The sequence below is a fragment of the Phytophthora cinnamomi genome (assembly GCF_018691715.1).
Source record: "Phytophthora cinnamomi strain GKB4 chromosome Unknown Contig63, whole genome shotgun sequence".
Lineage (NCBI taxonomy): Eukaryota > Oomycota > Peronosporomycetes > Peronosporales > Peronosporaceae > Phytophthora > Phytophthora cinnamomi.
The window spans coordinates 57,773-71,690 of NW_027150996.1; the positions used below are offsets into that span (position 1 = coordinate 57,773).

Here is a 13,918-nt window from a genome sequence, read left to right on the forward strand (position 1 = left end):
CACTTCTTGATGATCCTTTGTTCGCGAAGTGGAAGTACGTGAAAGGAGTTCAACTAGGAGAACCCCGCAGTCAAAGAATCTTGGATAACCCCGCGGGACGGTTCGACACCAAGCTTTCTTATGCTCCGGTTCTTGGGCCTCATCAAAAAGTTCACTTCTTTAGCCGTAAGCGGCAGAAACCAAGGTAGGAGATGAACGGTTTAGTGGTAGGAGCACAGTTCTAACTGTGCTAGTTATTAGTTCATTTTCCTTTTTTTTTTCGTGCGGGTGATAATAAAATATTGTGCGCACCTAACAGTGCTGCAGGTGCAATCGCTGGACCTGTCCGAGCTCGTTCACCGGTAGCCGGAAGTGGCATCTACAGTAACGAGGCGTTGATACTGTTAGCTCCGGGTTATCCGCACACCCACCCCACAAGAGCAATCGCGTTAATCTTCAACGCACGGAAAGCACTAGCACTACGACATGCTCGCTCCAGCTTCCGCAAGAAGGCCGCTTCAAACTTCGTCAAGCATTCCGCGACATCGCTGCTGCCTGTATTAAAATACTCTTTGCAGACATCCTCTCCTTCTCTCTCCACTCCACTGCCTCACTCAACCCACCGAATATCACGAAAACACAACTGCACAATTTGGAGAGGGGCCGAACGCAACGACAGTTGTGTGTATTGATTCCTCAGCTGCACGTCCGCAACGCGTCCGTCACCGCGCCAAGAGCGCAGCGAGCCAGACTCGTCTCGGCCAGCAGCTCAACCGACGAACCACCGACGCCGCAACCGCGTCGTGCGCTCCTTGTGAAGTGGGTTCCACTTCCCGTCCGCGAGGAGGAAAAACGGAGGAGCCACGCCACACCAGGTCTGCCTGCAGAGGAGGAGGACTCGAGCGCTTACTTGAGCTTCTTCTTGATGCGCAGCTGGTTGCTGTGGCCGCATTTCTTCTTGCGGCAGTTGGTGGCACGGGGCGGCAGACGCGCGTAGCAGATGCGGCAGATCTGCTTCTCGCAGTTCGTCTTCTTGGCCAGGGCGGCGAGCGTGGGCTCGATGGCGCCACCACGCAGGCGCAGCACCAGGTGGAGCGTGGACTCTGCAGCGAATTAGCGTGGAAAAGGTAAGAATTAGCCAAAGAAATACACAAAACGGACCGTAGCGAGCTCAAAACTGCGGCTTTTTGCACGCACCCTTCTGGATGTTGTAGTCCGAGAGCGTGCGGCCGTCCTCGAGCTGCTTGCCGGCGAAGATCAGGCGCTGCTGGTCAGGCGGGATGCCCTCCTTGTCCTGGATTTTCTGCTTGACATTGTCAATGCTGTCGGACGGCTCCACGTCCAGCGTGATGGTCTTGCCCGTCAGGGTCTTCACAAAGATCTGCATGATTCCCTGCAAGAAGTAGACACCGCGGTCAGCTTTTCCGTGACCTGTGCGCTAATTCGTCGCGTAATCCGTCGCCGCGCCGCTAAAACCGCGCTGCTAAAAGCCTGTCATCTCCTTCCAGCGCTATTTCTCCGCCTGTAGCGCGAGTTGGCGCGCGCCGACGCCATAAACGCAAAGCGCAGACGCCAGCGGGCCGGCGGAGAGAGAGCGCAGGCGGCGGACGCGCGCGGCGACATGCAGCTGCAGGGCCCAACGCACCTTTCCTCTCGCAAAATGAATGCCCACTGACGGCGGGCGCAGAGGTTTCGGACCAACCAAGTGCGGCTATACAAACTCCAAGTCACGCGCCACCTGCACTATCGGCCACTCAAAGGCGAGGAAAAAACGCAGCGAGGCCACGGACGGTCCGCGGTTCGGCGGACCGGTCCGAAGAGGGTAGGGGTAGCGAAGTTGTTAGGTTAACGTGTTAAGGTTGCAAAACGCGCTTGAAGTGGACACGTTGAAGTGGACGCTGCGAAGAAGGACAACTATGGACCGCATAGGCGTCAGCAGGTCAACCAAACACCTAAGTACACAAGCTAACAATTGGATAGTGGCGTTTCCCAAGCTGTTATTGAGAGCAATTTAAGTCATACCGACAGTTTTTCGGGCACAAACGCGAATCGGATTGGTATCCGGGCTTATCGCGACATGCAGACGCTGGCTATTTACCAGTCAAATTCGTCCCAGTGCTCGACTCCAACACGCCTCACTCTATCAACCTTCATCCCACCCGAAAGTTTTCGTACTGAAGCACACGATATCGAACATGTGACTCTGTGCCGTTGCCACTTGGACGAAGCGGACAAGCACTTGCTCCTTGTCGAAGTAGACGGCGTTGTAGCCTCCTTGACCGTAATTTAGTGTGCTTTGTGGCCCGTCACTAGTCGAGGGCGTTCTAAAAGGTGCTGAGCTGGCTGGCTGGATGCTGGATATGTATTTCTTTGCCCGGATTCGCAAGGGCGGGATCACTTTGTACGATGGCGAGGATAAACTATTCTGACTGGAAGGTCAATGTAAAGTCCTTGACTCGAAAAGTCTATCTGTGTTACCCACGAGCGGCTGGCTGAAGCCATTGCTAGGCCAAACCAACGTGGCGAGCACTTCCGCCTGCAAAATAGCACTTTGACCGTCCGCGACCCCGTCGAGAAAGACGATATGCTGGTTTGTGTCTTCAACCTCGCTCAAAATGGCGCTCAGGTCTTGCAGGTAAGGTACTTCAGCTCGGTGGTTTTCTTGAGCGAGTCTTCCACACGAACAAAAGTGAAGATGCGCCGTACGAGAGATGGATCCACGTGAGAACCCATTTGCTGGTGTGGACCAGCGCCACAGCAAACGTAGAAGAAGTCACTGATATCTGCGATTCTGTTGGGATTAACACGTATCCTGTACGTCCATCACGTACAACGTCGTCTATCGAAAATTCGACAAGTTTCCTAGCGTCTCCGCGCCAAAAAATATAAGCATGTCTCCAGAAAAATAAAAGCCGAAGCCAGTGATAGCGACACGACCGATTTTTCCAAACTCGATCGTTGCCGGAGCCTAGAGATAGCACGAATGCAGTTGGATCAAGCATTGCTGTCCTTTGCCACATTTTCTTCTGTCAGTTGCTGGTTCGAAGAGGTACTTCCTCGATGATGCTTTGTCCCTTGTCCTCTCCAACCTTAGCCAGAGCTCTGGACGATCGAAGATTCTTCTGCTTCGTTTTGTCTTCGTACACTGCTCGGTTCTCGAAGGCCTTTAACTGACCACGAGCAACTCCTCTGAGATGACTCATCAAACTTGGCCTTTTACCGGCATCTCGCAGGTTAACGACATCTGCGTCATCACCCAAGCCCTCCACAGGCGGCCGAGGTCAATGACCCATGACAAAATGGTGTTTGCGATGGAACGCCGTGCATCATAAAATGTTAGTGAAAAAATAATGGCGGGTCAGCACAAGTGATTTTGCTCTCAGAGCATGTGTTGAAGTGAAGAAAACCGAGCTGCATTCGTGACTCATCGAAATTGCTTTTATCTTGTGGGGCTTGAATCTAGTAAACCGTCAACAATTCTAGCTTCTGCTTCGAACCAGCGCCCTGGGCAACAGCAACGCACAACCTGTCGTTAGCAAAAGGATCCGTCGCTCCATGCTCAGTCGTGCGCAGAAAACTCCATGAGGGTCGCGTCGTGCATTGCAGCACCACGTTTTCAGCCGAAACTTGGCCCTGGATAGCAGAGACGAGCGATAACAAAGGCGAGCGGTTCCGACGATGGGACCTCGCCAGTCGAACAAAGCACAACGAGATGAGCTCGAACGCCGAGAACAGTCGGGCATCTGAAGATGATGCCCATCCTGCAAGCGACTAGTGTGTGTTCTGAGCTGCACGGCGGACTCTGAGGCGCAGGGCGAAGTTGAAGCGCTCTGGAGTCAGACAACGAGGGCGAGGCGGCGTCGGGCCCCGTGATTGGCGGACAGCTTCAACATGGGTAGTCGGCAAGTTGCACTTTTCATGATCATCGGATCGCGGGGCGCGCTGATGCCCGCTTGTCACGGTTCGAGTTGGACCATTGCGCGGAAGACCGAGGATGCGCCGCGTGCCATGCCATGGCGGACTCGACGCTGGGCGATCGACTGGGACAGGCTTGCAGAGGGTGGCACCCTCAGGGTGCATCGCGAGGAATTCCTCGCTCGCGTGAGGGCGGGCGGCGACCTGCAAACAGGACGATGTCTGCATGGAGTCGTCGTTGCTTCAAGCACAAAAGCACGCGACGGACTTGACAAGCCACTTCAACGAGAACGCCGGTCTTGACGGGTCCCAGGGTTCAAAGCAGCAGGCTTCTCGCCCGCTGGTTGCTGTTGCAGTTGGTAGTACTAAGAGCATTAGGAGACTGGTGCCTTGTTGCGATGCAGCGTGGCTGCCTGCTGTAGATAGAGAGTTCAACGCTGCTATTATACTCAGCGATCGTTTTAGCCGAAAAAATGCCTCGAAACAGTCGAAGCAGCACTCGGATCGCCGGGACAGTTGCCGTTACTATTCATCCTTGCACCGAATTGCATCACGAGGACGGCGCGTCAACAGCGCACCTCGGCGTGCCGCCGCGCCATCTGGGCGCCCGCCCCAACGACTTCACCAAGACACAACTGAATTCAACGGCTCCGAGGCAGGAGGAGCGCAGGCGAGGCCAAGCACATTCGAGTCTGAGATGGAGAAGCTCCTCACAAAAATAGGGGCGCCATCATACCTGCCAACGCCAGCTGAGGTGCTCGACGGCGTGCGGTGGCTGCGCGAGAACCCAGCCATCGCGGCGGGCGTCGTCGTGGGGCTCACCAGCTACTCGGTGGCCAAGTACTATGAGTATGGCGAGGACAGCGACGAAGAAGAGAATGCCGAAGAGAATGATGAGAACACCGACCACCACCAGGACAACGCTGCTCGAGCAACGCCAGAGGAGATAGCACGGTCCGTGACGGCACTGCACCTTGGATTGCTGAACATTGATACAGCCAAGAATGACCGGCGAGACAGCGCCGCCGATAGCTCTGCCAGCACGGCATCGTCGCTCGCAAGCTCGGGCGGACTCCGTTCCCGTGCCAGCTCCGTCTTCGACAAGGCCTTCCACGAGGTGCGTCAGGACTTGAACTGCGACTTACGGACAGCAAGTGTGCAATGCTAATTGAGACCTTTGTGCTTGAATTTCGCTTCAGGAACTGCAGCTTCAAGAGCATGGCGTGGAGCAGGTCTGGTCCTGTTTGCACGAAGGCGAGTGTCCACCTGGAGAGCCTTGCAACGATCCCGTCTGGGGGTGGTTCGTGCCCGCAGCCCATGCATCGCCAACAAATAAACCGTGAAAAGTCACAGCACCGTCGCTCGTCGATGCGGGAAGCTCTCCACTCGCCCAAATCGAGTCCAATATTTATACGTCCACTACGCTGGGAGACACACACATCAAGACGCTCAGCAACGGAGACCATACAGCGTGCAAGCACGCACCACCCAACTAAACCTAAGGCATCCGATGTCAATAACGAAGCCATTTTCCACGTCGTCACGACCTCGATTTCGTCGTGACTTAAACATGATCGTACTTAGCCGAGATATAGCTTCAGTACGTAGTCCACACCAGTTATGGCTCAAAATGTACCATTTAAGTGGTACATGACGTGCGGTGCAAACATGCGGCCACCAATTCGTTGGTGTCTCCATCACGCTAACCACCGCAGCCGCAGCAGCTACAGTCGGAGGCAACAAGAGAGGCAGGCCGCCATGACGTACTACCGCATCGGGCAGCGGCTCAAGATGACGCGCGCAGTTGCCAGGGCAATGGCGCGCTCGTCCGCGGGCAAGCGCAACTCGGCCGCCATCGAGAAGATGGTGCAGACCAGCAAGAGCCGCTTCGGCAGCGCCGTACGTGGCCTCCCAATGGGGATTCCGTCAAAAATGCAGGGCTAATTCGTGGCTGGTTGGGTGCACAGGTTGGTCGGCCGCTGGGCGCCGCGCTCGCGACGTTCCTGGACTCGGGCGTCGCGTTCAACACATCGTCCGAGTTCCTGTTCTTCGACGGCGAAGACGACGACGGAACGTAAGAGCTGCGCGTTGATTTTCGATGGAGAATTGGCGCGCCACGTGACGCGTCGAAAGTTATTTTTTTGTATTGGTGGCCATTGGCGCCAGGGAGAAAAATACTGGAGAGAGAAAGTTGCGTGGCGTGTCAAGACTTCACTGCTTGTCCTCCTGGAGTTTCTGCCGCCGAGCTGACGACTGAGCAGTTAATATCGTCTGTGCTTGCGTGCAACTAGATAACAGGCCGATCGGGTGGACGACTACAATGGACACAAGCGATCGGCCGAAAACAGAGCAGGAGAGCAATGGACGGGGAGTGGGGGACTGGCTGGCTGTCACGAGAAGAGAGAGAAGATAACTTTTAGACCTCGAACGCACCAGCAAGCGCCGCAACGTTAGATAGAGTACGAGGCCCGCGTGTACTTGCGCCGCTAACCTTGGACAAACAAACAAAGACACTTTGGGCCTCAAAAACCCGGCACTTGCACTTTGTATACCCGCGTTTCTAGGCCGATTACCGGTACGATTCACAAGTCAATCGATCTCCACCGCACAAACGGGCCTGTTTAGTGCGCCAGTAGCGGACACCCCTCGACCTGTAGACGACTAAAGGTATGGCGGACTCGAGTGAACTGCGCGTGAGCCCGCACTTCCCGCGCGTGCCCAAGCCCTGCGAGCAGGTGGCGACCAAGTTCTTCGCGTGCTTCTACGAGCACGGCAAGCAGCCCGCGGGCCAGCCCGACACCGAGGTGGGCAACGTCGCGCTGGACACGTGCAAGGACGCGCTGCTGGCCTACAACGCCTGCGTGGACGCCGAGGTGGCCAAGAACCCCAAGGAGCTCTTCCGCGTGCCCGAGGCCTACCGCATGCGCGAGTAAATAGTAGCATACTGCCGACCTCATCGGCCCAAATACACACTAAAGTTGGGCCTGTAAGGATGGATGGATGCACGTGCAATAGCGCGGCGTTGACAATGCACCTGTGTCTTCGCCTTGTTTGACCAAGGCTGCAATGCAGGCACACACAATCAAGTCGAGCCGAGACAGATACAAACCCACTTCAATTTCCGTGTTGAGAAGAGTTGGCATTTTAAAGAGTCCAAGGCACAGGCGTCTCTGTTCACACCAAACACCAGTCACTCGCTCTCGAGGGTCGCAATAGCGCCAACTACTGCGGCTGGCTGCGTATTGCAGTTCGGTACGTGGACCGAGCTCTCCTGCGTCTTTGGGCGCGAGATTTTGATCGTGCGACCCGCTTACTGCGTGTCCTTCTCCCACTCGAGGTTGGCGATCTCGTCGTCGATCTCCTCCTCCACCTCCGGGTACATGGCCGTGACCTCGTCCATGGTGGTGGCCAGCGTCGTGCGGGTCTCCTCCATCAGGCCGATGAGCTCCTTGAGCTCCTCGATGCGGGCCTTCGAGTCCGCCACCTTCTCGTTCAGCTGGACGAACTGCAATCACAATACGTTCACCACCGTCAGCACCCTGCAATAACAGTATAATAACAATTATAATATCTCATGGGTCCCAACCAGCTTGTCGACGGTCTCCTGCTCGTTCAGACGCAGCTCCTCGGGCAGGTCGGCCGACTTGGCGGCGGCGTCCAGCTCCTCGGGGGAGATGGTGGGGAAGGAGATGCTCTTGTAGTTGGCCTCCATGGCGTCCACCAGCTCCTTGTTCTTGATCACCGAGCGGTAGTAGTCGAAGTCGATGGCCTCGGGCTCCTTGACGTAGGCGCGCGCCTCCGCCGCGATCTGGCCGTGCACGTCGCGCAGCGAGTCCAGCGCGGCGCGCGCGCGCGGGTCCGTCAGCTTCTGCGAGATGGCGGCCCACTCGATGGAGCGCGTCTGCAGCACGCGGCGCACAACTTGCTTGCGGAGCTGGAGCATCTTAGCGGCGGCGAAGGTCACTTGGCTAATGTACAGCGGCCTTTAGCCCCCTCGGTCGAAATTCAGGGGCGGAGAGCGAGCTACTGCCGAAAACAAATACCCCCACATACCCACACCATCCGGTTCTTAACAATCACACAAAAGTCTGTTGAAGAAAACCTGCTGAAAATGGATACTCGAATCGTCCGGTGGTGATGATTGATAGGTTGCAATTCGGCTCGGATTCGCGCCGCGATTCAAATGTGAATCGTGCTCGTCACATAGGCCTGTATAATACATGAGGTGCTGGCCGCACACACCAAGTCGCTCGGCGCTGCTGTAGACGAAGAGATTGCGCAAGATGAACGCGTTCCCGATGGAGACCGGCTGGCAGAAGATGAAGCGCCGCTGCCAGGAGGAGCCGCTGGTGCCGCTGGGCTGCCTGGCCACGGCCGCCGTGCTGGTGGGCGGCCTGGCCTCGTTCCGCCGCGCCGCCGACGCCGCCACGCAGCAGAAGTTCATGCGCCTGCGCGTGGCGGCCCAGGGCGCCACCGTCGTGGCGATGGCGCTCGGCGGCTTCATCGCCATCAAGCCGGACGAGGACGAGCACAAGAGCCAGCACTGAGGGGCCGGCGGAAGAGGAAAAGGAGCTGCGCGGGTATAACGGAGGCTCTAAGCGGTCACTGGCGGTTTATTTGATGTTAAGCTAAGAAGAACATGAAGAAGATGAGGAAGACCAATAAGATAGCGGACACCTTGAGCGCCAGCAGTCTATTGTTCGACAGGCTGGAGAAGTACTTGAGCAGCTCCTGCTCGCCGCTGCTCACGTTCACCAGCGAGTCCTCCACGTTGTCATCGATTCTGCAGCAGCAGCAACAGCAAAACAACCAGCACACAAAGACGTCAGCACTGCAACCAGGACAATTACAGCAGCAACTACAGCCCACACGCACCTTCGCACGAGGTCTCCCTGCTCGTGGATGAGCGTGGACAGTCGCCCGAAGAGCTGGCCGATGTCCACGATGTGGCTCTCGATCTGGGACACGGCCTCGGCCCTCGACTCGGTGTAGTTCTGCTGCTCCGCCACGATTTGCTCCTGCGTCATGGTGGTGATCAGGGGCTGGATCTCCTCGCTGGGCGAGTCGCTGGCGCTGCCAACTCCTGGCCGCGGCAGCGTGCTGGACAGGTTCACCTCCTGCAGACTACCGGTGTGACTGTTGTTGCTGCGCGGCGGCTGCGGCGCCTTGAAGGCCAGCGGCTTGCCCAGCGCGCTGGACGCCGTCTTGCCGTACCTGGCACGCCTGCTCTGCTGCAGCTTCATGTTCTCCTGCCGCACCTCCAGGATGTCCTTGAAGCCGCGGGTCGTGGCCATGAGGTTGGACTTCATGAGCGACACGATGGCGTCCGAGTGCCTGGCCGCCTGCCGCGAGGGCGCCGACTGCCGCTTGCTGTTGATGTACTCCTGCAGGTTGTCCAGCTGCATGTTGATGTCCGTGATGTCTTTCTTCACCAGCGCCGCCAGCTCGTTGATGGCCTCCGTCGGGTCGTTGAACATGTTGTTCTGCCGCACCACTGCCCCGCATCACAGTAAGCACCAGTAGAGTTAGTTAGCTCTCTTCTCTCTCTCTCTATCTCCTTCTCGTAAAGTTGCAGCAGCAGCAGCAGCTGCGTGGCCGTACGCTGCGTGAGTTGCTGCAGCCGCCTGGAGGCCTGATACACTTCCTTGGAGATGTCGGAGGCCGCCGCGTTGAACTGCGCGTTCTCGTGGAGCGGCGAGTGCGCGGGCGCAGGTTTCTGCAGTAGACGACGTTGCAGGGGTCGGAGAGGGCGCGTTTGGGCGGCTGCTGGGGCGGGAAACGTACCTGCGGGGCGGCGCTGCCCTTGGAGGCCGCGAAGTGCTGGCAGAGCTGCGCGAAGTCGGCCGTGCGGTTCGCCGCCATGGCTGCGGCCTGGCTCCTCCTTCTTCTCGGCGAGGAGTGCTGACTAATGCTACAACTGCATCCAGTTACTTCAGAGGACGGGTTAAGTAACACGGTGTGGTCCACAGCTGCGTTGCTCGGAGTAACTTGGGGGTGGACCACTCCGTGTTACTTCTGTTCAGAATTGTGGAACGGGTATATTTTTTTACGAGTTAACCACAGCACAAACACATTTTTTCGGGTTTTCATGAACTTGATTGATTGATTCGCCCACATAAAAAAGATAAGATGGGTAAGTTAGGATGATTCCTACTAACTCATTTTTCCTCAAAGGAGCAGATCAAAGCAATGGAGGGCGCACTGCGGTTCGACTTGTGTCTCGGGAGTGATTCTCCAGTAACGAATCCATGCCGCACCTTGAACTCCTTATCGACGAATTCATCGACGACTTTCCAAGGCAGAAAACTTTCAACGCCGCATGTGGTCAAGGTACTTCGGTGCGAGGTCTCGATTATGCTCTTCGTCGATCTGCACCGAACTGAAAGGAGGCAATTTGATCGGCCACGCGAGAGGGTCATCTCTACCTCTTGAAATGGATGGCAGTAAAACGCCAGGACCACCAGGCGCCGTGGAGAGTTGATTTTTCTGGGTCGCTACGAGAGTGTTACGAAGAGAGCTATGAATGAGGCTGCGACCCATGATCATTTGAAGAAGTAATGTGGCTGCATGCCGACGAAAACGACTGCACTTCGGCAGCAATGAATGACGCTGCGAAGAATGGCCACCTAGCGGTGGTAGAATGTAATCGTCGTGAAGGATCTACAACGGAAGCAATGGACGACGCAGTATTTAATGCCCACCTCGTGACAACATTGTTGTCAATGGTTACATTACTATCGCACTCAAGGCTGCACGGGAGAAGCAATTCAACGTGCTGCAGCCAGTGGACACTTGGAGGTGGTGCGCTGGCTGCACGAAGTTTACGGGAAGCAATTTTCGATTCTCGAACTCATGAATTCTGCAGCGCTTGCTGCTCGCAGTGGCCACCTGAAGATAGTGTGCAATTGCTAGCGACGAACAGTTGGTTATCCCATCCAAAATACTTGACGCCGGTGATGACGTATGCTTTCATGTATTAGTTGGTTTGGTCTTGGATATCAAGTGCGTGCGAAATATGGGCCCAGGAACTGTGGAACAGCTGCACAGGCAAGTCGCAGATAACGCACAAAGGATCTGGAGTGAGCGTACCTGATGCACGACGAACAATCGTATCAAGAGGAGATATTCGGATGGGTCGGTGGTTGTAGCGTCTCGGATGCAACGCATACACACCGGAGATCTCCGGCAAGCGGCTTGGAATAAAACGTCTGTCGTAACATAGTGGAATGGGTACCTGACAGCGATCGCGTGTGGGTTGTGCGTGAAGCGCTTGCAGAGGACGAGAAAGATCTAGAGAAGGTGTTGTGGGGACTTCAACTCACGAATCGCTACCTGAAATACCAAGTCATAGATTGAAGCTCATCTAGAGAACGCAGAAGTCCGAAATTAGTGCTTTGATGAAAATGAGCAAGTTGGATTTTCAAAGCGACAGCGTACGATTTAACAGGGGTTCCGCGCATAGGAAGAATTCGCTTTTCTTTGACTGAGAGCCTGAATACCCTGTCAAAGATGCAGATACTTTTTCGGCAATGATAATTAGATGCTGATCAGGGGTAGACCAGATTCAGGGTCTTGTTCATTTATAACCAATCTTACCGGACGTGAGACAAATTTGTTCTCCATCTTACCATGGCCAGTGACGAAAGTGTATAATACTTCATTTTGCTGGAAGTGGACTCGAACTGAAGCATTGCCATCGTTGGTTTAAGACTCATGGATCAGCCTGATGAATGGAGAGAGCCTGTATACGTAGTCGCAGAGGTGCCTGCATCTAAATCCTCATCAGCTCCTCGAATGACACCGTGCGCGCGTCTGGAAAGAAAGTGGGAAGAGATGCAAGTCGGTCGTCAGGGATCCTACTCAATCGAGCGCCTTGAAAGCTTAGGCCGCTACTGCAAAACGACAACGCGAACCCGAGTAATCCTAGTCTGCGCGCTCACTCCGGTACCAGCGTTGTTGATAGCAGTGCTAGTGGAGTGCATGCCACTTTCTCCTCTAATAGCAGGGTGGAAAGCAAATTGGGTGTTTTGGGTTCGCGTGGTCTTGCTGATAGCAGTGATGCTCTTTGCAGTGTTCTCGTCACTGATCAACTTCGTCCCGGAACTGAACTATTCATTGACAAAAAGACTGCTCATTTCTGTGTCTGGAGCGGGTACCTTTGTGGGGATATGCCTTGTAACTTCGAGCCATATCGGCTTTCCTGTGCCTTTTGCGTGGTATATTGCAGACCTGCTAGCAGGGGTTTATCTCGTCTCAGTAATTCTACTCGTCTTCGGCGGCAACCCGTTCGCAGAAAAGACGCCTGGGTATAGGAATCTACGGCGATACTATCGGTACTTTGGTGGGTGCATGGGGCTCAATTTGTACTTTGGCATCTACAAGTCGATCTACAAAGGCATGCCCGAGGTCTATCGTATTGGCGTGATTCTTGTGTTTCCGCTTTGGAAATTTGCTGGAAACACTTTATCATGTGGGTTATGCGTGATATCAAGGACTATTTGCCTGAAATTGTAGCGCTAACAGTGGATTTCTTCAGCGCCATCTTCGTATCCGCGTGTATCTCGGCTCCACACTCGGTCTACACTTCCGCGATGTTCATTGCCTTAGGCTTTGTGCAAGGCGTTTTGGAGCTCCGAGAATTACGTTCTAACGCCAGAAGTGTGCTGAGACTCTTTCAAGACGGACGAGCTCCTCGCGAACGCCTTAATTCTCGATCGAACAGAACGGTGAGCGATTTGGAGCATGCCAACTTGTTGACGATGGTGTTCGCTGTCACTCGTAACCTCAGTACTTTTCAAATGAAAGCCTTGAGATGTGTCCGCTTGTGGGCATGTCTTCCACACCCGCTCGCAAAGCAGCAAGTGGAGCGACTACATGAGTTTCAAGCTTCAGGAATGTTCGGGCCGATACCGCAGCCTGAGAAAACGAATTCACATCGGGTCTTCTGGAAATCAAGTCGCCAATGAATAGCACCAAACAAGTCTCGCCGATATCGGAGACCTAGGACAAGAAGACAAACGCCAGACTAGCACCGTCTATCGACAAGTCGAAAAGAATTATCTCTCAGAGCCTCCAGCTACTATTCCACTGCGAGTATATCATCTTGATCGAGTACATTGAATGCATCATCCCGAGTAGTATATACTGGCACATTACGCAGTCAGTTTTTTTTCTCCCCGTAATTTACCAACGAGAACAATCGTAAAACGTTCTCCGCGAAAGAGGGAAAAAGAGGTACAGTCAAACCTGTTTATATGATCCTCCCTATTTGAGCCTTGCCATTTATTTGATGCAAGCTTTGTTGCTACCAAATATTTTACTTAGTTTTTGTATAACCGCTGTTTATATGTATACAAGGTATATGAGTCACATTTTGGAGGACCAAATTAGGTCTAACCTGTTTATTTGATTCACACTGTTCACGACCACACACTCTTCATAGCCCCCACTGCTCAACGCCCAACGCCCAACGCAAGCCCCCTTCCCTCGCAATGTCTCCTCGCACCTGTCTGACGCTAGAACAAAAGCTCCAAGTGCACTTAAAGCTCAAGCAGAATCCTGGCATGAACAACCTCATGCTCGCTGAGTGGATCTACGCGACGTTGGAGGAGTTGACAGCGATTTTATCGAAGTGGGAGGGCGCTGTGAGCGCTAGTGAGTATCTGGCAGTGGACGAGGACGTGCCTGCGCACGAACCAGATGTGATAGTGGACGAAGCAGCAGGAAGTTTCGCAGGACGAGCAGGAGGAGGAGGAGGAGGAGGAGGAGGAGGACCAGGAACCCACAATTCAACCTGCCATCGCTCTGAGACAATGCATGGAGCTGTCTGCATTTCTGCTTCAATGCGGAGAGCAGACCGATAGAGAACGAAGAGCATTACAGACCGTGACCACTTTGGTTCGGGAGACTATGGTGAAGGCAAAGCGGCAGCGAATTTTGTGCGATTTCTTTACGTGCACCACATATATTTTTTTTAACTGAGTCCATTTTATATGAGTCATTGTTGTAGATGGCCACCAATGGT

At 54.6% G+C, this 13,918-nt stretch overlaps 6 protein-coding genes across 6 annotated transcripts; 3 read left to right on the top strand and 3 right to left on the bottom strand.

Moving 5' to 3' along the window:
• Positions 1–335: 335 nt before the first annotated feature.
• IUM83_13151 (ribosomal-ubiquitin protein RPL40) lies at positions 336–1,684 on the bottom strand (the record flags this gene model as incomplete). Its single annotated transcript, XM_067937810.1, has 5 exons — positions 336–358; positions 445–584; positions 890–1,082; positions 1,177–1,372; positions 1,625–1,684. 5 exons carry the CDS (start codon positions 1,682–1,684, stop codon positions 336–338), a joined length of 612 nt encoding a protein of 203 aa, XP_067786982.1.
• A 2,907-nt stretch (positions 1,685–4,591) lies between these two features.
• IUM83_13152 (Thiosulfate sulfurtransferase/rhodanese domain-containing protein 2) lies at positions 4,592–5,972 on the top strand (the record flags this gene model as incomplete). The annotated part of the gene is made up of 4 exons (XM_067937811.1): positions 4,592–5,011; positions 5,094–5,152; positions 5,610–5,793; positions 5,862–5,972. 4 exons carry the CDS (start codon positions 4,592–4,594, stop codon positions 5,970–5,972), a joined length of 774 nt encoding a protein of 257 aa, XP_067786983.1.
• Positions 5,973–6,563: 591 nt separating this feature from the next.
• IUM83_13153 (Thiosulfate sulfurtransferase/rhodanese domain-containing protein 2) lies at positions 6,564–6,827 on the top strand (the record flags this gene model as incomplete). Its single annotated transcript, XM_067937812.1, has 1 exon — positions 6,564–6,827. The coding sequence occupies one exon, from the start codon at positions 6,564–6,566 to the stop codon at positions 6,825–6,827; it is 264 nt and encodes an 87-aa protein (XP_067786984.1).
• A 377-nt stretch (positions 6,828–7,204) lies between these two features.
• IUM83_13154 (ATP synthase subunit d) lies at positions 7,205–7,837 on the bottom strand (the record flags this gene model as incomplete). Its single annotated transcript, XM_067937813.1, has 2 exons — positions 7,205–7,399; positions 7,481–7,837. The coding sequence occupies 2 exons, from the start codon at positions 7,835–7,837 to the stop codon at positions 7,205–7,207; spliced, it is 552 nt and encodes a 183-aa protein (XP_067786979.1).
• A 340-nt stretch (positions 7,838–8,177) lies between these two features.
• IUM83_13155 (Hypoxia induced protein, domain) lies at positions 8,178–8,441 on the top strand (the record flags this gene model as incomplete). Its single annotated transcript, XM_067937814.1, has 1 exon — positions 8,178–8,441. The coding sequence occupies one exon, from the start codon at positions 8,178–8,180 to the stop codon at positions 8,439–8,441; it is 264 nt and encodes an 87-aa protein (XP_067786980.1).
• A 76-nt stretch (positions 8,442–8,517) lies between these two features.
• IUM83_13156 (syntaxin-like protein) lies at positions 8,518–9,756 on the bottom strand (the record flags this gene model as incomplete). The annotated part of the gene is made up of 4 exons (XM_067937815.1): positions 8,518–8,677; positions 8,770–9,388; positions 9,496–9,610; positions 9,679–9,756. 4 exons carry the CDS (start codon positions 9,754–9,756, stop codon positions 8,518–8,520), a joined length of 972 nt encoding a protein of 323 aa, XP_067786897.1.
• Between the last annotated feature and the right edge of the window lie 4,162 nt (positions 9,757–13,918).